Raw genomic sequence first — 26,431 nt, forward strand, 5'->3', positions numbered from 1 at the left:
AACCTGCACTGTGTAAAGGAAAGAAATGAGGAGTGTAATAAGCACTGATATAAAGCTAGAAAGGTAGATCTGAACCATATTGTGGAGGACTTTAAAGAGCAGGGCAAATTTGTGTTTTGTCTCAGGGCTAATAGGGAGACACTGAAGCTTACTGAGCTTCTGGGAAAATGATTTTGGCAACTATGTGATTTGACAACCGAATGGAGAGGGAGAAGGAAGACACTGGAGTTCGGAAGACCAGATTGACAGTCCAAGCAAGGGGTGATATAAGCCTGAAATAGAATAGTGGGACTATGTGTGGAGACAGAAGCCTCAGGTATTATGGAGGGAGACCTGACAACAACTCACAATATATTCTTACAAGTAAAAAAAAAACTGAGTCAAGTTTCTCCCAGAGTATTATTACCATTTCACTTCCACCCACTCTCCCCAATACATGGGGATAATAATACCTGCATCACTCTGTAAACATCCTACTCTGATGACTCGGCATGATGTGGAAGTGATACTAGACAGGTATGCCAGTGGAACACAAGCTTTAGTAGGTCCCACTAAGTTGGAATTCCTTTGAGTATGGACCAATGCATGTGATCCAAGTTGGGTCTGCAATCCAAGGACCAGCCTGTTTAAGCACGAGAAGGTTCATCACCAGAAAGCTGCCACCAGGTAATGGTTTGGTTTTGGCCCCACCAACTCATAGGATCATAGAATTTAGACCTTCAGGGGACCTTAGAGTTCATCTAGTCCGACCTCGTCATGTGGGAAAACTGAAATCCAGAGAGGGAAAGAGATTCGCTGAAGATCATGAAAGCAGAAAATAGCAGAACTGGATTTGAACCCATATATCCTGACTATTTGCCCAGAAAACCCCAAATGGGGTCATGAAAGCTGGACATGACTGAAAATGATTGAACAAAATCCTGACTATACACACAAGGTTCTTCACCACACAAACTGTCTACTAACGTAGGGAGAGTTATCATCTACATCAGGAAGAAAAAGTACCCACATCAACAAGATCATGAATCTTTCGAATCCCACGATTATTCTCTAGTGTGAAGTCTCAAATGATATCTGCATCTGAAGGCTGTCCAATATTAATTTCGTTGATAGAGATTTCCACCAGTATGAATTCTCTCATGAATACATGTAGTTAATGGTTGCTGTGGCTAAAGCTTTCCCATAGTCATATTTACGATTACTCTCCAATATGGATTTTCCGATGTTGAAGAAGTAATGATTTCCTAATAAAGGTGTTCCCACACTCACTGCATTCATAGCGTTTTCCTTGAGTGTGAATTTTTTGATGTTTGGTAACAGAAGAGCGATTGCTGAAGGCTTTTCCACATTCACTGCATTCATAGGGCTTCTCTCCAGTATGAATTCTTTTGTGTTCAATAAGGTGTGCACTCCGGATGAAACTTTTCCCACATTCAATACAATTAAAGGGCTTCTCTCCAGTATGAATTCTTTGATGTTGAGTAAGGTACGCACTGCGGCTGAAGGCTTTCCCACATTCATTACATAAATAGGGCTTCTCTCCAGTATGAATTCTTTGATGCTTAGTAAGAGATGGGTAACTTCTAAAAGCTCGGCCACATTCATTACATACACACGGTTTCTCTCCAGTATGGATTCTCTGATGCTCAATAAGTGATGACCTTTGGCTGAAAGCTTTTCCACATTCATCACACTTATGGGGGTACTCTCCAGTATGACGTCTCTGATGTTGAATAACGTATGTGCTCTGGCTAAAGGCTTTTCCACATACGTTACACTTGTAGGGTTTCTCCCCAGTATGAATTCTCTGATGCTGAATAAGGTGTGTGCTCTGATTGAAGGCTTTTCCACATTCATTGCAATGATAAGGTTTCTCACCAGTGTGAATTCTCTGGTGTCGAGTAAGATGTGTACCTCGGATAAAAACTTTTCCACATTCATTACACTTATAGGGTTTCTCTCCAGTGTGAATTCTCTGGTGTTGAGTAAGGTATGACCTGTCTCTGAAAGACTTTCCACATGAATTACATGCATAGGGCTTCTCTTCAGTATGTATTCTCTGATGATTAATAAGGGATGAAATATAGCCAAAGATTTTCCCACAGTCATTGCATTTATAAGGTCTGTCTCCAATATGGACTTTCAGATGTTTAGTGAAGGATGAGTTGTGGGTGAAGACCTGATCTGGTTCATTACATTTGTGGGACTTTCGTCCAGGACTGATCCTCTGATTCTGAGTAACGTGTGTGTTCTGGCTAAAAGCCTTTCCACTTTCATTACATTTATAAGCTTTTTTCCCAATATGTACTCTATGATATTGATGAAAGTCTGAATAGTAACAGAAGGCTTTGCCTGATTCATTACCCTTACAAGATTCTAAGGAGATTCTATTACATTTCATCAGGCTGGAATACTGTTTGAGGCTTCTTCCATATGTATTATATTTACGCAGACTCTTTTTCATAGGAATTTTCTGTGGTGGAATAAGGATTGACCCAAGATTGAAGGTTCTTCCAAATTTATTACATTCATGGCCCCTCAGCTTACTAGGAACTTTTCTCTGAGTGACTGTTACTTGAATAGAACCTTTCTCTTGGTTGTCCTGCTGTTCCTCAAACTTGACATTGTATTCCCAGGCATCTCCTAACCTGTGGCCCTGGGGACTAATCCTGGTGAGGGTTTGCAGGGACAGCTCTTCCATGGGCATGCCTAGCTTTGGAGCCAATTCCTTGGCTTCAGGATTAGTCTCCCAATCTGGAAGAAAAAAAATTACATATACTGTTTATTGTTCTGAAAGAAAGAAAAACTTTGGAGTCTCTCTCATAAAGTAGAATCCTCTTCAAACTGGAAAGAGTCGAAAAACCAGTAACATCCCACATTTACAGAGCACTTCAAATTCTAGTTTCATAGAGATAGTCATGTTGCCTCATTTTTCTCCTCACAAACCAGTAATAAATGAAGGAAAGTTTTTAACCATTACATTTTATAAGTAAAGAAACAGACCCAAAATAGAGGAAGGATTTGACCAAGAATCATTGACAAAGAAAAGCTAGACATGGAGCCCCGTTCTTCTCACTCCTACTCTAGTGATCTATTACATGACACTGCCTCTAAGATATCATCAACAGGAAATTGAAGCTCAAAGTTGGTGAGGAAGAGAAAATGAGGGGACATAGCCCTCATAAATTAGGTCAAGTATCCAGGTCCAAAGAAATACCACCACAGGGAATGAAAGAACCGACAGATGTGACTGAGGAACCACTGCTGGTAAATCATAGGGGACAGAATTGCCAAATTGGAAATGAACAAATGTCTCACTTCTGAAAAAAAAATTAGATCTATGGAGAAACTCAACTGATTCCATAATTTAATACACACCTTGAAGAGTCAGGAAGAAGTAGCGGAACCAATGAAAGAGCCAGAAAAGAGAGGTAGAGTACTGGGGCAGCATGATACCTCTCAGGCCAAGGAACAATTAGGAAGCTGTTGGTGTGCTTGGAGATTGTTTAGTAGAGGGACAGGGTAGAAGCACTGAGGACAGGCTTTTTTAGAATTAGAGAGAACTGGGCATAATTCTAGGCCTATGAGAAGGAACCAACGGAAAGAGAAAGATTGAAGGTTCTTAAGAGAGAAGAGGTAGGATGACTGCAGAAATAAGGTAGGAGGGGATGGAGTCGTGAGTGATGAGCCTGAGTAAAGATTTCTAGGACAGAAGGTAAGGGATGGCAGCCTTTCCCTTAGTCACTTCAGCCACCACCATTTTCCTTTTACCCCTAGGACACGACAGTCACATTCGCTGCTTTCTGCCACATGCTGGTTCTCTTGCTCACCACCATGCTCATCTTTTCTTTGCCATCCAGAACATTATAGCATTTGATGAACTGAAGACCATAGAGCAAAGAAATATATTCAATCCTCCTGAACTTCCAGAATCTTTCATCTATACTTTCTTCTGTATCATGTTGCTCTGTGCAGTGCCCTGGGTTACACTGGGTCTCAAGACACCACTCTTGGCATATCGTATTTGGAGGTATAAGAGCAGACCAGAGATGAACAGACCAGGACTTTATGAACCTACAGCTATGATGAATACAGATATCCTAGCAGGTAACAGAAAGAAGGATGGTGCAAATTAGCTTTTTACAAGCTATTTTTTTTTTACTACCTAAATGGCATGATTTATGTTTCTGTGAACTCTCGAGATGATATACAACAGACTCAGTCGATTTGAGTGCATGCAAAAGCAATAGAGCATTCTACCAACAAAAACCTGTTTCCCAAATAAGCTCAAGGAATATAATTAGTTACTTTTTTTAAAAAAGACTCCTTATTTTTAAAATATTTCCACACTTTTTGTTCGTGGAAAGACTGTTTTCATATGTTATGTTTGGACAAAGAAATAATAAAGAATTATGCATAAATGAATACAAAAGGATTACCTCTGGTATTGACAGGTTCAAACGTGCACTCCTTAGGGAACAGCCATAATTTTCTGAATAATTGTATTAATTACTTAACTGTCCTTAGTCTGCTGGAAGTTTTTGTTTACAACAGTTTGTAAACAGATTATTTTGGTTTTACTAGAATACCTACTAATTATAAATTAGCTGTAGAAATTAAATGCTTTAGAAGGACTGAAAACTCTGTATATGTGATCTTGTGGGAAGTTTCCTATGTTTCTTCATATATCATGCAGAAGATTACATGGATATATTTGCAAAAATAAGGATGGTGAGATTTTTTTCTTAACATTTGACTATTAGCACTATATAAACTGCATGACCAAACAATTTACCATAATGGTTTCATAAAATTCATATACTTTATTCTTAAGCATGAGTTATAAGTTAAGCATAAGTTATAAGCATAAGCATATATTAACAATATATACTAAATTATCTTTGAAAGAATGCATTTAAAGTTATGTTAAATGATTTTATTTGTAGAAATTACTTAGTAAGAAATTTGGTATTCTAATTAATGTTACAACCCAGTGATAAACTTTTTTTTTGCTTATTCTTTATTTAATGAAGTAAACTAATGGCAAAAAAAAGGACACTAGGAGTTCAACAGCCCTTCTTGCTCTTCCCCAAGACTCCCATCCACTCTGGCCTTGGCACAGCTCATGCCTTCGGGCTTGAAACTCTTCAAATCTGATAAAGGATATCCTTAAGGGCTTTTAAGCTATACCTTAGGTGTTCAGATCAGAAAATAAGAGCAAACATTGTGTTCCTCAGTACAACACAATAAAAGTCTAAAATTAAGACTCTTTTCATTGCATTGTTTTAAAGATTGCAAATAGCTACTTAACACTGCCTAAACTACAATAAAATAAATGTATATTAATTTTTTTCAAAGACAAAAGATAAGGAAAAATAGAAGAGGCTGTCAAAAGCTGACAAATAAAGGAGGCAAGCTGAGATAGTTAGTGTCAGAAGGCACAGATCTCTGTGAGGTAGGTAAAGTCATCTGCTTTAATTCCAAAGAAGGGTGTATTCTGAGGTTTAAAGAGAGAAAAGGCTTAGAATCACTGTGGGGAATGGGATTGAAAAGAAGTCAACAAAAGTAAGCATAAAGGTTTGTTAGGTTACTTCAGCCTCAAGGCCACATGTGGCCCCCTAGGTCCTCAAGTGTGGCCCTTTGACTGAATCCAAACTTCATGGAACAAATCCCCCTAATAAAAAGATTTGTTCTGTAAAATCTGGACAGTCAAAAGACCGCATCCAATGATCTAGAAGGCCACATGTGGCCTCAAGGCAGCAGGTTCCCCACCCCTGGTAAGTAAAAGTAAGGTTTCAATATAAAGTTATATATCAAGTGAGTGAAATCAGCTCAACTTTGTAAATCCCAGTGATACTTGGCAGGCTGAGAACAGAAGCAAAAAGAAAATAACTAGAAATGTCAAAGTTTTAACAAGCTGGAACACTTAGAAGACTGAGGATGGGAGGACTGAGGAAGGAAGAGGAAAGGTTCTAGGGCAGTGGCTAGTCATCCTTAAAAGTAGTCAATTGGAGGGGCAGCTAAGTGGCGCAGTGAGTACAGCACCAGCCCTGGAGTCAGGAGGACCTGAGATCAAATCTGGCTTCGGACACTTGACACACTGACTAGCTGTGTGACCTTGGGCAAGTCACTTAACCCCAAATGTCCTGCCTTCCCCCTCCAAAAAAAAAAAAAGTAGCTAAGGCAAAGGAAAATGAAGTCAGCCTGAAGATAAAGAACAGGAATGAGTCAAGGGGCTGCAGGTCATAATGAATGTGTGGCCATAATGAAGTTGTGGCCAGAAAGTGAAATGACAATTAAATGAATTGAAAAGCTTGAAGAAATGGCCACGCTGAAGTTAGCGATGGTTGCTGGCATTACGCAGTCACAGGGGTTATCAACATGAATATGAGACTGGATGGAAGAGGGGAGGAGACTGAGCTTGCTGCTAAAATCATTCATTCAGTAGGAACTTACAAAGTGCCTAGATTAAATACTGAAGATTCCATCTGGGGAAACAACCCCTGCATCTAAAAGCAAACAGAAAATATAGGCAAAGACAAGTCCATGTGATTGGGGCTAGGGAAGGGCTCCCCAAAGCTCTGTGGAAGGAGGTGCTGAAGGTGTTCTGAAGGCAGCTGGGGATCCCAGGAGGCAAAGAGGAAAAGGCAATTACACCAGGAATTTGGGGCCACCTGTGCAAAAGCAGGGTGGTAGGAAGAAGTCAGAGAGCAGGAAGGATGGGCTGGAACGACTAGAACAGACGAGCTTACACGAGTTCTTCAACTTTTACCCTGCTCTGACAGTGAAGCCTAGATTTTTAAATAACTGAAGGAAATGGTAAATTTCAGCTAGAAGTTAGTAAAAATAAAGAGGGGTGGGTTTCTTCCCAACTAAGTTCACAGACCCCCAGAAATCTAGCCACGGATCTCTCTGAGATCTAAGGATCCCAGGTCATAAATCCCAGAGGGGCTGTGGGAAAATGGGCCAAATAATTCATTTTTGGTGAAACTGTGACACTAGACAAACCACTTTTGTCTGCCTCAGTTTCCTCCTTTATAAAATGGGGAAAAGAAGAGTTAAAGGAGGGAACAAGCATTTATTAAGCATCAGCTGTGTACCAGGAAGTCTGCTAAGCACTTTACAGATATCTTATTTGAGGAAGTGGAAACAGTAGATGTAGGCAACATGTTTATAAATCTGGCAGTAAAATGATGAGAAACTGGATAGCACTTGGAAGAGCAGCAGAGGCAAGTAAGAATTTCCCCACTGCCCCTACTAAAATAGATAGACAGATAAATAAATAAATAAATGAATCAATAAATAGATAGATAAATAAATAGATAAATGAATGAATGGATAGATAAACAAACAAATAAATAGATAGATAGATAAATGAATGAATGAATAGATAAATAAATAAATAAATGAGTAAATAAATAAATAAATGAATGAATGAATGAATGAATGAATGAATGAATGAATAAATAAATAAATAAATAGGTAAGTAAGTAAGTAAATAAAAGAGGTTGCCCTAAGCACTGGAAACAAGGGAAACAGCCTGTGAAGGAGCTATTAAGGATGCTGGAGAAACACAATCACTGACCCAAAGCAAAGGTGAAAGGATTTGCTGGAGAGAGAAGAGAAACCTCTTCTTCTGAGCCAGGGATCCAGGACAGCCAGATGCCAGGAACTTATATCAGCCAAGCTCCAATCAGCTGACTCCCATTTCCCAAGTGGCCATCCAGGTTTTTGTTTGCAATTACTCAACGCTGCCTGGTTTCTACTTCCTTACCTGCACAGATGCTTCCTGGGATTTCTCTCTCCACCATCCATGGCTCTTCTCCTCCCTCTAAACAAGAGATCACAACAGGTTTGAAAACTGAAAGCCCTACTCATAGAGACTGAAGCAGATGCAGTCAAAAGCATCTAAGAATTCAGCTCTAGACTTTTCATTAAGGAAAAGAGGTCATGTTAGGAAGGCAAACAAGTATAAAAAGACTGCCTGTGGTTTTCAGTATTGTGTTTCCAGAAACTGTAGGGGGACAAGTCACAAATAGGATCACAGCTCAGAAGGCTCACTTATCCCTCTCCTGGTTAAGAGGATGGAATCTTCTCACAGAAACACTGGGAACCAAGAAAGAATCGACAATGTCAGACATTTGCAAATGACAAGAGAAGGTCAAGAGCCGCATCACGAATTTACCCATCTCTAATTCTATTTATAAAACAACTTTTCACTGGGGAACAAAGGGAAGGATCCCCTGGTGTCTAAAAGAAAAGAAAACTATCAGGTGCCCCTCCACACACGTGATCCGAAGCTCAGCTAATCATCTTGGATTATCCCAGGGTGGTTGACAACACAGGAAGTCAAAAAGTCAGAAAAGAGAGACTGAATCACAAGGGCTTACCTAGAAAAATGAGGTTTCTGTAGTTCTCTAGCATCACGTCCCTGTACAGCTGTCTCTGAGTAGGGTTCAACTGTCTCCATTCATCCTCAGTGAAATCCACAGCCACATCCTTGAATGTCACTGATTTCTGAAACACCAAAGTCATTTGTATTCACTCCAGGGCCACTGTACCAAGAATCAGAAGGTCATGAAAGACACAAATGACCCAGGCCCAGCTCCCTCTGAGCGCTAGGAACCTGTCCCGCTTGCCAGGGACCATTCTTGGGGCTCCACGTAAGAAGAGGTTGGCTCTCACAGAATTACCCATGTACGGACTAATGGAACCTAAAAGGCAGGAAGGACCTCCACAGGACGACCAAGAATACCCTCCTCAACCTTCCCAAGGCCTTATCACCAGTGCAGGCCATTCCAGGTGTAAACAGCTCTCATCTTTGGTCAGGGTCTCTTAAACTTTGTGTGTCCTGGACCTCTTTGGCAGGCTGATCCAACCTATGGACTCCTCAGAATGATACTGTTATATTCATAAAATGAGACACTTCAGATTACAATGGAAACTAATTATATAGAAATACAGTGATCAAACAATTTTTTAAAAATTCATGGATCCCAGGTCAAGAACCCCTGCAGGGAATTACCTGGGGCAGTAAGAAATCAAATAAATGACTTGCCCAGAGCATTCCAGTCAGCTTAGCAAACATTTCTTTTTTAATTTTAAAACATTCTAAAATTTCTCTTTTGTTTCCTTCTCAGGCCTGGAGTCTCTCCCTCCCCACTCCCCATCCTTCCAGGGAGGAACCATTTTTCACAAAGAGCAAACAGAAAATAACCATTTCTCCATGTCATGCACTGGACAGGATTTGTGTGGCCAAGACCAACTAAACTGGAATCCTGGGAGGAAAAAAGAGGGAGACTGGGAGAAGAGAGAGGAAGCTGGAGAGTTAAGTTGCCCATGATGAGGGGCAAGAACAAGCATAGAGGGCGTTAGGGAGGGGAGAGGTGGAAAGACAAGAGATTGTCTTCAGAAAAGGACATTTCCAATTTTGGGGTCTTAAAAGCAGAGTGGTTTAGGGTGATGGTGAAGTCTAAGTGTGATGTAGAGTAGAAAGAGTTTAGAACAGAGGAACTAGACAGACTGTGAGGACAAGGAGTCATTAATGTGGCTCATTAATGTACTGAAGTCAGTAATGATGATGAAAAGGGCAGGGAACACATGGAGAAGACTGAGCCAAGGGTCAAAGACAGAAAGACAAAAACATGGGCAGGAAGGTCATGGATGGCACTGACAAGGCCCTGGAGAGCATGATGGACTTAGATGGATCACAGGTTCAGAGTTGAGAGGGACCATAAAGGCCATCATGCACAAACACCTCATTTTTTTTTTTACAAACAGGGAAACTGAGACCCAGAGAGATTGTGCCCAAGGTCACATGGGCCACTCCCCTGTGCCTCCCCCAACCCCCTGCACAGCACAAACACCAAGGGCAAAAGGGACCAATCCAAATTTAAATCCTTACCTTGGCCATTTCCTCTGCCTCCCATCCCACAAGCCCAAAGTCAGCATGAGAAAGACAAGAGTAAAAGCAAAGGGTTTGGAGGTGGAAGAGCTGGGTTCAAATCACACTCACTCTTTTTGTGACTTTGAGCAAACCACTTAAGGTGCTCTGGGCCTGTTTCCTCATCTGTAAAAATGCCCTCTCCAAAGCCCCTTCTAAATTTAAATTCCTGAAATCTTCCCCATCTTCTCATCTTCCACATAATTAACATATTATCTAGCAAATAGTAAATAAGATAATACACATGAAAATCCTAATTATAAAGTGCTACGCCAATATAAGTGGTAATGATAATGGCGCAGTGGAGAAAGCCCTGGTACTGAAGTCAGGGAGATTTGAGTTCAAATCCAGCCTTAGACACTCAGTAGCTGTTGTACCCTAAGTCACTTCACTCCTGCCTCATTTCCTTATCCGTAAAATGGTGATCATAATAGCACCTACCTCTCAGGGTTGGCCTTGCACACGGTAAGCACAATATGAATATTAACTATTATTTTAAAATACAATATATAAGGGCGCATCCTGGGGACCCAGGCTCACTCACAGACCTTAGAAGCCAGCACCTGTGGCCCACCCCTCCAGAACACCCCTGACCCCAGCTGTCCACTTTCCCTTTTCCCTCCCAAGTCTCAGCCATTACCTTATTAAACGATATCATCTCTCTGACTGGGACCTTCACTGGGGATTCTGAATGTATGCCACCGCCAGGAAGTGAGTCTTGTCCACTCCAGCTCAATACCTGCACATTTCAAGGTATATATCAGAGTCAAGATGAGGCGCCCAGCACACAACCCAGAACCCTTCAGAAACTGTCAAAACCCCAGACTACGGCTAGGTGAATCCCATTCTGGAGAACGAACAGAAACTCTGCAAGTTGCAGCCAACAGAAATACTTATGTCCACAGAAATACATGAATACTCTTGCCTTTTTTCCCATTCTCCTTCCTCAGCCTGGAAAGATTAAACAGACACAGCCGAGTCTGTTGGACACTGGAGGCATGAACAAGGACCCGAGCTAAATTGGGAATCAAAAGTTCGAAAAATACACTTATTTGCTGAACTTCAAACTGAATCTCCTTCAAAGGTAAAAAAGCACATAAAATAATTGTGTCCATGACAGAAATTGAATTGAGATGTCAATTAGTGATTTCTGGCAAACATTTTTCCTTTGCCAGGGAAACTGCGGCAACTTTGAATTCCCAAGGGAACTGGGGGAGAGTCAAGGAGGACAAAGCCTGAAATGAACTGCTATACATACGCACGCGCACGCGCGCGCGCACACACACGTATGTGTGCATGCATGAACCAGTGGGGAGGAAGTGGGCAGGTTGAGGACTTTGTTGCCACTGTCACCCTCTCCACCCTCTTCAATCTCTTCTCTATTTACCATCAGCTTGCTGACATGCTCAGCTTTTGGCCTTCCTTTGGTCCTACCAGGCCCACTGAAACTACTATCATGTCTTTTATTTCAGAACCAAGGCAGAGAGTAGACAGATATAGGCGTGTCCAGAACAGGTCTCCCTAACGTAGGGGTATTTAAAGTTGTTTGTATCCTGGACCACTGTGGTAGTCTGGGGAAGCCTAGGGATCCTTTATCTGTTTTTTAATGCATAAAATACAAAAGAGTACCAATCACTGAAAATTATAAAAAAAACTGAAGCAAGTTTATGAACCCCTAAAGCCTCCTCTACCTCCTTTGCACAGGATGACACTGACCTTCTGCGTCTCTGCCCAGGTGGAGCAGGGCCAGGCAAGGGTAGGTGTAAAACAGACTTGGAGAATGGAATAATGTTGAAAGGGAAGAATTAGGGTGTGGGAATTGGGGCTGGAAAGGCTAATCTGACAAGGGGGGATGAGCTCAGAGCTAGAGTAGGGGCAGTCTGTGTGTAAGAAGACTGGAAAACCTGAATTTGGAGCTGAGAGAAGGATAAAACAAAGCTCAGAGTTAAGGGGGTCTTGAGGGTCCTGAGGACTGGCTCAAAACTGAGGGGAATAAAGTCAGATAAACTGATGGTGAGAGGTGTGGAAGGGGCTCTGAGCGGAGACGGGGAAGATGGGGCCCAGAACAGAAGAGGACTAGGGTGCACAGGCTCAGAGCTTAGTACAGGAGAAACAAAGAGGATGATGAGGGGGCTCAAAGCTAATGGTGAGGAAGGAGCTCAGATCTGATGATGGAGAATGGGAAAGAGGCTGAGAGCTGATGATGGAGGGGTGAGAAGTGGGCTCAGAGCCAATGATGACTGGGGAGAAATAGGGAGCTCAAAGCTAATGATGGAGGGGTGAAAAAGGGGCTTGGAGCCAATGTTGGTTGGGGAGGGATGGGGGCTCAGAGCTTATGGTGAAGGGGTGAGAAGGGAGCTCGGAGGCAATGATGGTTGGGGAGAAATAGGGGGCTCAGAGTTAATGGTGTAGGAAGGAGAAAAGGAGGACCAGAGCTGATAGTGGGGTGGTGGTAAGAGGGGGGGTCAGAGGTTAATAGGAGGGAGGGAAAAGGATAAGAAAGGAGTTCAAAGCTAATAATGCAGATGATCGGGAGGCTAAGGAGGAAGAGAGATGCTGACGGTAGAGGGTGAGAAGAGGGCTGAGAGCTGCAATGGGGAGGGTGAGGAGGGGGTTGAAAGCTGCTGATGGGGTGAAGAGGGGGTTTGGAATGATGGAAGGGAGGGAGAGGGGTAAGAAAAGAGTTCAAACTAATGGTGTTAAGGGGGCTTAGAGCTGCTGATGGAGGGGTCAAAAGGAAGCTCAGCACTTGTGATGGAGGAGTCAGGAGGAGGCTCAGAGCCCATGATGGAGGAGTCAGGAGGAGGCTCAGAACTGATGGAGGAGTCAGGAGGAGGCTCAGCCCTGGTGATGGAAAAATCAGGAGGAGGCTCAGAGCTGATGGTGGAAGAGTCAGGAAGAGGCTCAGCCCTGGTGATGGAGGAATCAGGAGGAGGCTCAGAGCTGATAATGGAGGAGTCAGAAGGAGGCTTAGAGCTTATAATGGAAGAGTCAGGAGGAGGCTCAGCCCTGGTGATGGAGGAATCAGGAAGAGGCTCAGAACTGATGATGGAGGAGTCAGAAAGAGGCTCAGAGCTGATGATGGAGGAATCAGAAGGAGGTTCAGAGCTGATGATGGAGGAGTCAGAAGGAGGCTTAGAGCTTATAATGGAGGAGTCAGAAGGAGGCTCAGAGGTGATGGAGGAGTCAGGAGGAAGCTCAGCCCTGGTGATGGAGGAGTCAGGAGAAGGAGGCTTAGCCTTGAAGACAGAGGAGTCAGGAGGAGGCTCAGCCCTGGTGATGGAGGAGTCAGAAGGAGGCTCAGAGCTGATGGAGGTGACAGGAGGAAGCTCAGCCCTGGTGATGGAGGAGTCAGGAGGAGGCTCAGCCTTGGTGATGGAGGAGTCAGGAGGAGGCTCAGAGATGATGGAGGAGTCAGGAGGGGAAGGCTTAGCCTTAATGAAGGCGTCAGAAGGGGTAGGCTTGAGGATGGGGGACTCAAACCTGATAATGGGGGGGATGCGAAGTGAGGGCTCAAAGCTGATGATGGGGGGGTGAGAAGGGAGATATGAACTGGCTGTGGATGGGGTGGGAGGATGAGGCTCAGCCTTGAGGAAAAGGGGGTGAGGGTTGACCTCGGACTTGACGATGGAAGGAACATGAGGAGGGGGATCAGGCTTGATGATGGAGGGGTAATTAACAGGCTCCACCCTGGGGACAGGGGCAGGAGGCGGGGTCAAAACAGTGATCCAGTAGGGCCGGGCTGCCGCGGCAGCTATAGCCTTAGACTCTCGGCTGGGCCGCTTGAGGAGGGACATCAAAGTTGGTGGTTTAGTTGAAGGAGGGGGCTGGGAGCTACCCCTGGAGGGGTTAAAAGCCGGTGGGCGGCGAGGGGGATCCGGGCGGCCCCCAGAAGAGATGGCTGGTGGCTGCGGAGGGGCCCTTAGCTGGCCCCTAGCCGTGATGACGGCCCGAGGCCTCGGACAGGTGGGGACCTGGGGACTCGGAGGGGCCTCCGAGGGGCCCCCGTCGGGGGCAGGGGGAGGAGAGGGCTCCGGGCTGCCGCCCCCGGGGCTGGGCAGTTGAAGGGGGGGCTTGGAACGCGGAGCGCCCACCATGGCGGGCAGGCTGGGAGGGGGCTCCTCCACCTCGATGATGGTCGGCCAGACCACGGGGTCGGGGCCCACCACCATGGGAGGCTGGGCCGGGGGGTCGGCGGGCACGGTGCTAGGCGGCGGGGGCGGGGGCTCGCCCGGGATCACTATGGGGGGCTGGAGCCGGCCGTCGGCCAGGACGATGGAGGGCCAGGTCTGCGGCCCGGAGCCGCGGCGGATGTCCCAGGGCTGCGCGGGGAGCTCGGCCCGGAGGTAGCGGGCGGGCTGCGCCCGCGGCACGCAGCTGGCGAGGGCGGGGCTGAAGGGCCGGGTCTGAGGGCAGAAGATGAGGGGCCGGGTAGGGGGCTCGTTGCTGAAGATGGTGGGCCGCGGGGTGACCTCGGGGCTGAAGAGCAGCGTGGGGTGGGCGATGGCCTTGGGGATGAGCACGATGGGAGGAGGGACCTGCGGCGCGGGCAGCGGCGGCTTCTTGTCAGCCATGGCCGCTTGTAGCCCGCACCTGCACCGTTACGGACCTAGGGTGGAAGGGGCGGGCAGGGGCGCGCGCCGGGCCGGCTCGGGGTCGGGGTCGGGGTCAGGGGCGGGGTCAGAGAATACCTGGCCGAAGAGCCAGGGCACCGGGCTGAGCACCTGGGAGCCGCCTCCTCGCGGCTGCAGTCTCCTCCGGAAATGGGCCCGTCCGGATGGGCAGTGCGCCTGCGCCAAGACCAAACGAAGACTACAATTCCCAGAACTCTCCGCTTCTCGCAAGCCAACCGCCATTGGCTCCTTTTCTACCCCCTTCCGCTTAACGGCCGTCTCCATAGCAACTGCCTCAGCCTCGCCCGCCCCGCCCCGCTGTACCTCCCGGGCGAAGAGGGAGGCGGGGCCTGCTCCAGCTGAGGTCGTGGGCCTCAGTTTCACCGTCTATAAAGTAAGGGCATTGGGCCAGCAAATCTTTCAAGTCTATTCTCTCCGTCCGTGTGAAGAGGCGCTGTGTTCAATAGCAACCTTAGACACTTGCCAGCCGTGTGACCCGTGGTCTGCCTCAGTTTCCTCATGTGTAAAGTGAGGTTAATAATAGCACCTTCCTCCTAAGGTGTCTGTGAGCCTCATAGGAGATAATCTTTGTAAAAGCGCTTTGCTAACCTTCAAGCATGGATTTCGTGCTCGATCTCATGAGGATGATGGTATTTTTGATTTTGTAGCCCCAGAACATGCCTTACACATATGGTGGGGCGGCCCCCAAGTTTCCGGGTAATCAGGCTGGCAACCCTGGAGCGTGACCCCTCCCTACATAAGTACATAACTTTCTTAGTTCGTATTTTGTTCAAATAAAATAACATTACACCTTTATAACATAAAATTAATAACATTACACTTTTATAACACAAATCTTAAACTAGAATAACAGGTGCATATTTATTGAAAAAGCATCACCCATTGTGATATCAAAAACCAGACAGCAGTCATTTAAATCAAACGGATTTATTTCACTTGTTCAAAAAGAGGAAGGGGAGTTGGATCGCCCTAAGCACTCATCCCGTACACACACAGCTCAATTATAGATTTTAGAAATAGGCTGGGGGGTAGGGACACCTCCGTTAAGCCAAAGTGGGAAACTATCGAGGGTGTTCCAACATCTTGCACTATGTCTACATTCCAAAACATTTGCAGGCATAAGCATCCTTGCGTTTTTGTGAGAGTGTGTGTTGCCACATGTTGTAGCGGTCAAGAATCCAGTTTCAAAGCAAAGTCAGTTCTGCATTCAACATGGTCCAAGGTGGAGTTGCCTTTTTCATCCCTTTCAGTAACATAAAAACAATTACCATAACAATAATATTAATAATGTAAAAGTAATTACCATATTGATACTAATAATTAATCATAGAAAACAATTGCCGCAATAACATTAATTAATGATATAAAAATAACTACCATAATAATAAATGCTTTTCAGGGCAAAGTGTCTCAGAATTTGAAGTTATTAATGATACTGCTATTCTTAATTCCTTTCCAAGAAATAATCACTACCAATGTTTTGTTTTTTATAACAGCTACAGCAGAAAAATTCCATTTGACACAAATAGTATGTTCATGAAAAGTAGGGAGATTGGCATTGTTTTGCTTGATAAACCAAAAAGTTTTTGTTTTATCCACTGCTTATTTCACTTGTGGTCTCTTCAATAAGCTTGACAGCTTCAGAATCAGGAACACCTCCACCAGTATTAAGCCGATTCATACTGGAACAAATGTCAGAGTCCATGAGGTCTCTCTTTCCAGAGGAAGATATCATTTTTTTCACCATGGGTGCTTCGAAATTGTCTTAGATCATTGTCTTGATCAGAGTAGATAAGTCTTTCACAGTTGATCATCCTCCCAATATTGCTGTCACTGTGTACAATGTTTTCCTGGTTCTGCTCACTTCACTTTGCATCAGTTCATATAAGACTTCCCAGGTTTTCCTGAAACCATAACCCTCATTATCTTTCATAGCACAATACCAGAACTTGTTCAACTATTCCCAATTGATGAGCACCGCTCAATTTCCAATTCTTTGCTACCAGAAAAAGAACTACTACAAATATTTTTGTACACGTAAGTCCATTTACCTTTTTTTTTTTTTTGGTCTCTTTGGGATACAGCCTTAGGTAGTGGTATTGCTATGTCAAAAGGTACGCACAATTTTGTAATCCTTTAGGCATAGCTCCAAATTGTTTTCCAGAATGGTTGGAGCAGTTCACAACTCCACCAAGAGCACATTAGTATCCCAATTTTTCCACATACTCTCCAGCGTTTGTCATTTTCCTTTTCTGTCATGTTAGCTAACCTGATAGGTGTGAGGTGGTATTCTAGAGTTGTTTTAATTTGCATGTGATTTAGATAATTTTTTCATGTGACCATTGATAGTTTTGATTTTTTTCTGAAAACTGCCTTTTCAAAGTCACCAGAAAGAAATATGAATTTGATTGGGGCCTTGAACAAAGTAGAGCTTTTGAGGAAGCAAATGCTGCTATACAATTAGCTCTGGACTTATGGCCTATGCAAAATGGGCCAGTGGAGTTACAAGTGACTGTACAAAATGACTATGCAAATTATAGTCTGTGGCAAAAACAACAGAGCCGAAGTGTACCTTCAGGCTTTTGGTCAAGGAAACTGCCCTCATCTGGAGTGCAGTATACACCTTTTGAGAAGCAGCTGTTAGCTGCATATTGGGCTTTAGTAGAAACTGAGCAACTAACTCTGGGTCATGAAGTGATATTAAGGCCTGGAATTCCAATTATGACTTGGGTAATGAGTACCCCAGCTTCTCACAGAATTGGACATGCACAAGAGGCAAGCATAATCAAATGGAAGTGGTATATTCAGAATAGGTCCAGAGCAGGCAAAAGTAGAGTTTCTGCTTTACATGAATCTGTGGCGAACATTGGCACTGAGAGAAATGAAAAACCCCTTGAATCTAAGCAATGGATGGTGCCATCCTTAGTGAAATGGAATAATGGGTATGATGGACTAAATGTAGAACAGGAGAAACATGCTTGGTTTACTGATGGGACAGCAAAATATTTAGGACAGAAGAGACATTGGAAAGCAGTAGCCTATAACCCCTGTACTAGGCGAACTCTGGAAAGTTCTGGGATAGGGGGAAGTAGCCAATATGCTGAACTGATGGCAGTGCATCAGGCCATCAGAACGGAGAAGGGAGGACAGTGTCATATATTTACTGACTCATGGGCAGTAGCTAATGGATTAGCTACTTGGATGCCTATATGGAGGAATCAGAATTGGGAGATTCGTGGCAAACAAGTTTGGGGTAAAGAGTTATGGGAAAATATATGGGACATGTCTTTGGTTACGGATTTGTCAGTTTTTCATGTTGATGCTCATGCAACCCTGACCACACCAGAACGTAAGTACAATGCACACGCGGATCGACTAGCAAAGATTGCTACTGAATGTATTGTCCCTACTCCAACTCCAACTGATGAGCCAGCCTTAGCAAGATGGGTCCACCAGACCGCTGGTCATTTAGGGGTCCAGGCCACCCACCGATGGGCACAGGATCGAGGTATCAGTGTCTCTCATGCATTGTTAAAACAAATAACAGAGGGGTGTTGTATATGCCAATTAGAAAAAGAATGAACTCTTCCTAGGATAGTAACTGGAGAAATAGCGAGGGGAAAAGTTCCAGCCCAAATTTGGCAGATAGATTATATTGGCCCACTACCCCAGGATAAAGGATGTAAATATGTATGTACGTGTGTTGACACCTATTCAGGTGTACTAGTGGCTTGTCCTTATAAGGACGCAACTCAGAAAAACACCTGTAAAACCCTAGATATTGTAAGTTTATACTATGGAACCCCAATGCAGATTCAAAGTGACAATGGGTCACATTTCAAGGGCAAAGAAGTGAAAAGATATTGTGTGTTGAATGACATAGAATGGATATATCATATTCCATATTACCCACAAGCATCTGGGCTAATTGAAAGAATGAATGGGTTGCTGAAAGAACAGCTGAGAAAATTAAGCTCTAATAATTCATATCAACATTGGAAGGATAATTTGTCTATTGCCTTATGTAATTTGAATAATAGGCCCTTAGAGGGGAGTATACCTCTAGCCAGAATGATGACCCCAAATCTGCAGATTAGAGAACAGCAAACACATGAGATCCAAAATATTGAATTTTGGACTGTGAGGGAAGATGTCCCCCTACCATGTCCAGGAACACCTGGTTCGGCAGGATATGATTTACATTGTATAGAGAATTTTAGGTTGAATAGGAAAGAGATAAGAAAAAGCCCTACTGGACTATGTATGAGAATCCCCAAGAATCATTTTGGATGGATATTACCTAAACCAGGATTAGCAGCTCAAGGAGTACATATATTGGCTGGAGTGATAGATTTGAATTATCAAAAAGAAATTGTTGTGACACTCCAGAATTTGGGTGAAAAACCTGTACAATTTTGTAGAAATGATAGGATAGTTCAAGTGATTATTATCCCCTGTGAAAAAATACCCTTTGTGAAAACTGACCCTCCTCCCAAAATAACTACTAGAGGGGCAAAAGGGGCTTGCTCCATTGATAGAATAAAGTTGGGAGCTAAGGTATGGGTAAAACGGAAGCCAGATGATATTCCAAAGGCTGCAGAAGTCATAGCCCATGGGGAGGACAACACTGTAACAGTTGTCTATTCAGGGGAAGATAATTACCAAAGATAATTACCAAATCATACCCCTGAACCATATATTTTACCGTGAATAGGGCTATAATAATAGATTCACGGACCCCACAGGTATGGCTGATGCTGGTAATTGCCACAAGCCACTCAGAGGGAAGGTGACCTTGTGTGATTAACGGATGAAAGCTTGTACATCTGGGGAAAGGCTGGGAGGACAATCTTAGTCTCTATCTAGGATGGGATCCTCTTGGCTTAGTTTCCTCATTGTGTTCCGTTTGAAAAGAAACATTTCCCATCTGAGTTTGGCTCTGATATGGATCTTGGCATAACTGAAATCTCAACCAAACTGGAGATGATTTTATTTGAAGGATAATAGCCCATATTGCCTACTCTTTTTGTTCTTTGTTTTGGCTAACCTTGTTGCTAATTCTGTCTCCTTTAGGCTTAAGCACCCTGCACTTTCCAGGGGCTGCCTAAGCACGTAGCATTCTTGGAATTCCTGGAAGCTCGCTAAAGAACTGACCTCTGGAATGGGACTCTTTGAGGCAGGGACACCTCTATGTCCAATTTCAGCAAGAAGAAGCTATGGAAAATGAGACCTTCACCCCCTACCCCAAGATTTTGAGCCCCAATCGTTCAAGGGGGGGGAATGATGATAGTGTTCTGTGTACTTATTTTGTGTTATCCTTGCTATATTGTTTTATTGTTATGATATTATTGATCCTATATAATGGATACAAAGATCTAGGGGTGGATATTTGAATTATTAACAATTATTTTGGGGATGATTGATTGAAGAGATTATCTTGCTGGGACCTAGGGGTGGATCACATTTGAATCATAAACCAATGTTTGGGAATGTCACTGAATGATATGTTTTGCTTTATTGTGAATGATATGTTTTAGTTTCCTGCGTAATTGGATCACAATGTTCTAGGATATATAATTTAATTTAAATTATGATTGGATTGTGCATCCTAAAACATTGTGAGGGGTGGAGTGTGACCAGAATGGCCTTTATTTTCTTTGGGTGGCTCAGTTTATCTCATTGGGCCTTGCTGGGTGCTGGGCCTGCTGCTCCTCTTCCGGGGCAGGAAGCCCAGAGACCCATGCCGGGGAGCAGAGAATTTCTTGTGTGATGATTCATGGGGCTGGCTGAGGGGAGGTGTTAACTCCAGAGCCACGCCCTGTTGGCTGTTAACCTAGGGGAAAGGGTCAACTCAAGAACCAATCGGCCTTGGTCATTCAGGTGGTGCTTGATGATGTCAAAAACTCTATAAGAGGGGAGAAGACGGCTTGAAGATCCCTTTTTTCCTTTCTGTTGGAGCCAGAGACGCCTACAGCCAAAGCTGACGCAGGAGCTGCTGGTAGCAGAGCTGACCCATGTGTGGAGTGAGGAGTGCTGAGCAAGGACTTGAGGCCAGTGGGTAATCTTCTTACCGTAGGGGAAGCATGTACATGATTTTGCTTTATACCATCATGCTTCTCTGTGGCCTCCTGGTTACTCTTGTGAGGCAGACTTATTGGGCCTGGAAGCTTTTGATCAAAATATCAAAATGGGGACGCTGGTTTGTGGGCCTGTTACTGTGGAGTTTAAATACGTGCTTTAGTTCTTCTGCCTTCTACGTAGAGAATTCCTTATATCCTGTGGTTCCGAACCTTTCAGGCATATATATGATTCTCTTTGAAATTATAAATTCTGCCTTCATAATACACTATGGTACTGAAGAAGTAAATTAACTTAAGTAGAATTGTCATTTTTATTGTATTGGCTTGGCCTACCTACGAGCAAATAATATTTCCCCAGTTATTTAGATCTATCATTATTTCTGTGAAAAGTGTTTTGTAATTGTTTCTTATTGTTCCTGGGTTTCAGTAGACTCCCAAGTATTTTATATTGTCTGTTGTTATTTTAAATGGAATTTCTCCATTTCTTCTTGCTGGGTTTTATTGGTAATATATAAAAAATGTTGATTATTAATGTGGGTTTATTTTATATCCTACAACTTTGCTAAAGTTGTTTCAACCAGTGTTTCAGTTGATTCTGTATGGTTCTCTAACTGTACCATCATATCATGAGCAAAGAGTGATAGTTCTGTTTCCTCATTGTCTATTTTTATTTCTTTAATTTCTTTTTCTTGTCTTATTGCTATAGCAAGGATTTCTAACATGATATTGAATAATAGTGGTTATAATGGCTATCCTTGCTTCACCTCTGATCTTACTGGGGAGGCTTTACATTTATCCCCATTACAGATAACGGTTGCTTTTGTTTTTAGATTGATACCACTTCACATTTTAAAAAAGGCTCCATTGATTCTTTTGCTTTCTGGTGTTTTTAATAGAAAGAGGCATGATATTTTCTCAAAAGCCTTTCTTGTATCTATTGAGATAATTGTATAATTTCTGTTGGTTTTGTTACTGATATGGTCAATTATGCTGTTATTTTCCTAACATTGAACCAACTCTGCATTCCTGGTATAAATCCCACCTGGTCATAGTGTATGTTCTTTGTCATATCTTGCTGTAATTCCTTTGCTGGTATTTTATTTAAAATTTCTGCATCAATATACATTAGGGAAATTGGTCTATAGTTTTCTTTTTCTATTTTTGCTCTCCCTCATCTAGGAATTGAAATTATATTTGGGTCACAAAAGGAATTTGGTAGGACTCCTTCTTTACCTAATTTTTTCAAATCGTTTATATGATATTGGGATTAATTGTTCCTTAAATGTTTGCTGGGATTCACTTTTAAATCCATCTGATCCTGGTGATTTTTTTCTTAGGGAGCTCATTTATGGCCTGTTTGATTTCTTTTTCTAAGATAATGTTATTTAAATATTCTATTTCCCATTCTGTTAATCTGGGCAATTTATATTTTTGTCTATATTTATCCATTTCATTTTTTAGTTTTACTGACACATAATTGGTCAAAATAACTTAGTAATTGTTTTAATTTCATTTTCACTGGTGGTGCATTCACCCTTTTCATTTTTGATACTGGTAATTTGTTTTTTTTTTTAAATCAAATTAACCAATAGTTTATCTATTTTGTTGTTGTTGTTTTGTGAAACTAGCTCCTAGTTTTATTTATTACTTAAATATATATTTTTACTTTAAATTTTATTCATCCTTTCTTTAATTTTTAGGATTTCTAGTGGTGTTTAATTAGGGATTTTTGATTTGTTCTTTTCCTTGTTTTTTTTTTAATTTGCTTTGCATGCCCAATTCATTTGTTTGCTCTATCTTTGATTGATATGCACATTTAGAGACATAGATTTCCCCCTACATACTGCTTTATCTGCACCTCATAAATGTTGGTACGGTGTCTCATATGTTGTCATTCATTTTAATAAACTTACGGTTTCAATGATTTTTCTTTGACTCACTCATTTTTTAGGATTAGATTATTTAGTTTCCAATTTATTTTTAATCTACGCTTCCATGGATCTTTATTGAATGTAATTTTTATTGTATTATGGTCTGAAAAGGGTACATTGATATTTCTGCTTTTCTTTACTTGATTTTGAGGTTTTTATGCCCTAATACCTAATAATGCCTAATTATGACCTAACAATGGTCCATTTTTATGATGGTACATTGTACATCTAAAAGAAAAACATTCTCTTTCTATTCCCAATCAGTTTTCTCCAGAGATCTATCATATCTAACTTTTCTAAGATTCTATTCATCTCCTTAAGGTCTTTCTTATTTTTATATAACTCTGAGTGGGCAAAGTTGAGGCCCCCCAGTTGTATACTTTTCCTCTTTCCTCCCATAACTGATTTAACTTTTCCTTTAAGAATTTGGAATTATACCATATGGTGCATATGTTTAGTATGGTGCCCTTTAGCCCTTCCCTGCTTATCTCTTTTATTTAGATTTATTTTTGCTTTTGTTGTGTTTGAGATTATGACTGCTACATTGTCTTTTTTTTTAACTTCAGCTGAAGCACAATAGATTCTGTTCTAGCCTTTCATTTTAACTCTGTGTCTCCCTTTGTTTCAAGTGTGTTTCTTGTAAACAACATACTGTTGGCTTCTGGCTTTTAATCCATTTTGCTATCAGTTTCCATTTTATGGCTGAGGGTATCTCACCCATGTTCACAGTTATGACTGTTTATTTCTCTCCATTCAATTTTCTTCTGCTTATCATTCTCTCTCCCTATTCTAAAGTCTCTTTTGCTTCTGACTACCACCTTCCTTTATCCTCCCTCCCTTTTATTTCCGCCCCCTTCCTCCCCCCACTTTCCCCATTCTCATCTTCTTTCCTTCCTATTTCCTTGTTGGGTAAGACAGATTTCTATACCCAAATCTAGTGTGTGTGTGTGTGTGTGTGTGTGTGTGTGTGTGTGTGTCTGTAATTTATTTCCCTCTTTGAACCAATTTAGATGACAGGTTCAAGTGTTGCCCTCCCTACCCTTTTCCCCTCCATTGCAAAAGCTCTTCCTTGAATGCCTCTTTTATGTGAAATAACTTCCACCATTCTTCTTCTCCCTTTCCCCTTCTCCCAGGGTATCTCTTTTTCTCACCTATCCATTTTTTTCCACATCATCCCAACATAATCAACTCATTCCTGCACCCTCTGTTGATATAGAAATCTTCCAAGTGTTCTTCGTTTTTAGAAGTTACATGTATCATCTTCCCATAGAGAAATGTAAACAGTTTAGCCTTATTGAGTCCCTTATGATTTCTCTTTCATGTTCACCTTGTTATGTTTCCATTGAGTCTTGTATTTGAAAATTAAATTTTCTATTCAGCTTTGGCCTTTTCATTAGGAATGCATGAAAGTCATTTATTTCATTAAATATCCATTTTTTCCCTTGAAGGCTTATACTCAAGTTTTGCCAGGTGGGTTATTCTTGGTAGTAACACTAGCTTTTCTGGCTTCCGGAATATCATATCTCAAGCCCTCTGCTCCCTCAATGTGGTAGCTGCTAAATCTGATGTGATCTTTACCACAATATTTGAATGTTTTCTTTCTCACTGCTTGAAGTATTTTCTATTTGACCTGGGAGCTCTTGAATTGAGCTATAATATTCCCGGGAATTTTCATTTTGGGATGTCTTTCAGGTGGTGATCAGTGGATTCTTTCAATTTCTATTTTACTCTCTGGTTCTAGGATATCAGGGCTGTTTTATTTCATAATTTCTTGAAATATATCCAGGGTCTTTCTTTGATGATGAATTTCAGGCAGTCCAATAATTCTCAAATTAGCTCTCCTCAATCTATTTTATAGGTCAGTTGTTTTTCTGATGAGATATTTCACATTTCTTTTCTATTTTTTTTCATTCTTTTGACTTTGTTTTATTTTTTCTTGATGTTTCATGGAATCACTAGCTTCCACTTACTGAATTCTAATTTTTAAGGAATTATTTTCTTCAGTGAACTTCTGTAGCCCCCTTTCCATTTGGTCAGTTTTATTTTTTAAGAAATCATTTTCTTCAGTATTTTTGTGCCTCTTTTACCAAGCTCTTAATTGCCTTTTCATAATTTTCTTCCCTTGCTCTCATTTCTTTCCCTAACTTTTTCTCTACCAGTCTTATTTGATTTTGAAAATAATTTGCTTTAGCTCTTCCAGGATTTCTTGTTGAGCCTGTGTCCAAATCACATTTTTTTTCCTTTGAGGCTATGCTTGTAGCTGTTTTAACTTTATTGTCTTCTTCCGAGTTTGTGCCTTGATCTTTCCTGCCATAGCTTTTTATGGTCAGGTTCTTTTTGTTGTTTGCTCATTTTTCCTGTGCAGCCTATTTTGTCACTGAATTTATGTTGACATGTTTGTAGGGGTGGGGACTTTCCCAGGCTTCAGGCTTTTTTGCACTACTGTTTTCAAAGCTAATTCTAGGGGTTTGGAAGTTTTAGGTGCTTCAAAGGTGGTGTCATGTAGGGGAAAGTGTGGTCATTGTTCTCTTGGTCTGTGCTCTGGTCCTTAACCAGGAAACATTCCCAATCTCTTGGGATTGCAATTGATACTGCTCCTCAAGGTCCCTGATCCCTTGTGACCAAAAATGCTCCTCTCCACCCTTAAACTATGACTCACAAGCGGTTATAGGCAATGGAATTGCCAGTTTTCAGTCCTGTATCCAGTTTCAGCACACTCTGTAATCTCTTTCTGAGAGTTGCCCTCTTTGGCATGAGAGCTCCCTGAAGCTGCTACTGCTTCCGTCACCACCTAATCCCACCACTGGTGTTGCATCCACGTGAGTTCCATGCCAGCCCCCAGATCTCTCTCTCCATTTCTCTCCAACCTCCTAAGTTGTCTTGGGCTGGAAGAATGTCCCCCCCCCCCCCCCCCCCCCCCCCCCCCCCACCGTTTTGTTGGCCCTGCCACTTCAGAATTCTATTTGCGGCACTACTGTAAAGTTGTTTGGAGGGAAACGTTGTGAGAGGTTGGCTGTTTCCTCTACTCCCCTCTTGGCTCCACGTATTGCTGTCTTTTTCTTTTTTAAACCATAGCCTCCTTTAGAATGTATGCCTCCCCACCCAGAGAGCCAACCCTGGTAACTAAGAATAATATGGGGGTGCAGCAGTTTGGCAAAGCTGGACAACACTCCAGCTTTGTTTAACCACGGATGAATCCCCTACAGTGGAGGGAGGGAGATACATTTCTTCATCTCTTTTCTAGTACCAAGTTATGTTGGGTTCCTTCTTCTGAGCTCCTCGATTTTCCCTTTCCACCCAACCCTCTTCGCAACGCCCACGTTTCTGCCCAGGGGCGTCACGGTTCTCATCGCTTCCTCCCTCCATCTCTCCCATCTCACCTCCTTCCTCCCAACCCCAGTCCATCTCGGTGCAGGGTATGGGCTCGTGCTCAGCCCGCTGCAGCGGCCTCCTCACTGGCCTCCCCGCTTCAGTCCATCCTCTACCGACCTCCTTAAAGCTCAGGTGCGACCCCATCACCCTCCCACTCCAGAATAAACTCCCGTGGCTCCCGAGGCCTCCAGGATGAAACAGAGCGCGCATCTCGCTGTAGACAGTAACGATGGTTTGCGAGGCGCTTTACAGTAACAACAATTTTGTGTAACAGTGCTATGGTCTCCGTTTTACAGATGAGGCAGACAGAGAAGTGACCTCAAGTTCCAGGCTCACAGACTCTCTCCACTGACCCCTCTACCAGGAGGCGGGTCCTGGGCCATGAGGCCCCGCCACTCTGGCCTCTCGCATTCCAGGCCCCTCCCTCCGCCACCTGGGCTTCAGGGAAAAGGCTTCCGAGGTAAAGCGGAA

At 42.8% G+C, this 26,431-nt stretch overlaps 1 protein-coding gene and 1 pseudogene across 1 annotated transcript; one reads left to right on the forward strand and one right to left on the reverse strand.

The window, feature by feature from the left end:
• On the reverse strand, positions 1-26,170 carry LOC118857442 (zinc finger protein 2 homolog). Its single transcript, XM_036768123.1, has 6 exons — positions 25,886-26,170; positions 14,635-14,943; positions 10,584-10,682; positions 8,391-8,517; positions 7,775-7,831; positions 1-2,754 (listed from the first exon to the last, which is right to left on the reverse strand). The coding sequence occupies exons 1-6, from the start codon at positions 26,168-26,170 to the stop codon at positions 1,199-1,201; spliced, it is 2,433 nt and encodes an 810-aa protein (XP_036624018.1). The 3' UTR covers positions 1-1,198.
• On the forward strand, positions 3,229-4,231 carry LOC118856392 (annotated as a pseudogene).
• Positions 26,171-26,431: the final 261 nt, after the last annotated feature.

Source organism: Trichosurus vulpecula, chromosome 7, assembly GCF_011100635.1.
Source record: "Trichosurus vulpecula isolate mTriVul1 chromosome 7, mTriVul1.pri, whole genome shotgun sequence".
In the NCBI taxonomy this organism is placed as follows: Eukaryota; Metazoa; Chordata; class Mammalia; order Diprotodontia; family Phalangeridae; genus Trichosurus; species Trichosurus vulpecula.

Excerpts from the sequence above, each read along its gene's own strand:
- LOC118857442 (XM_036768123.1), bottom strand. The coding sequence starts at position 26,170 with ATGCGCGCTCTGTTTCATCCTGGAGGCCTCGGGAGCCACGGGAGTTTA. Across the intron at positions 14,944-25,885 it reads GGCGTTGCGAAGAGGGTTGG|ACGGTGAAACTGAGGCCCAC; the intron begins GTGGAAAGGGAA and ends CTTACTTTATAG. Across the intron at positions 10,683-14,634 it reads TGCCCTGGCTCTTCGGCCAG|GTATTGAGCTGGAGTGGACA; the intron begins GTATTCTCTGAC and ends TGAAATGTGCAG.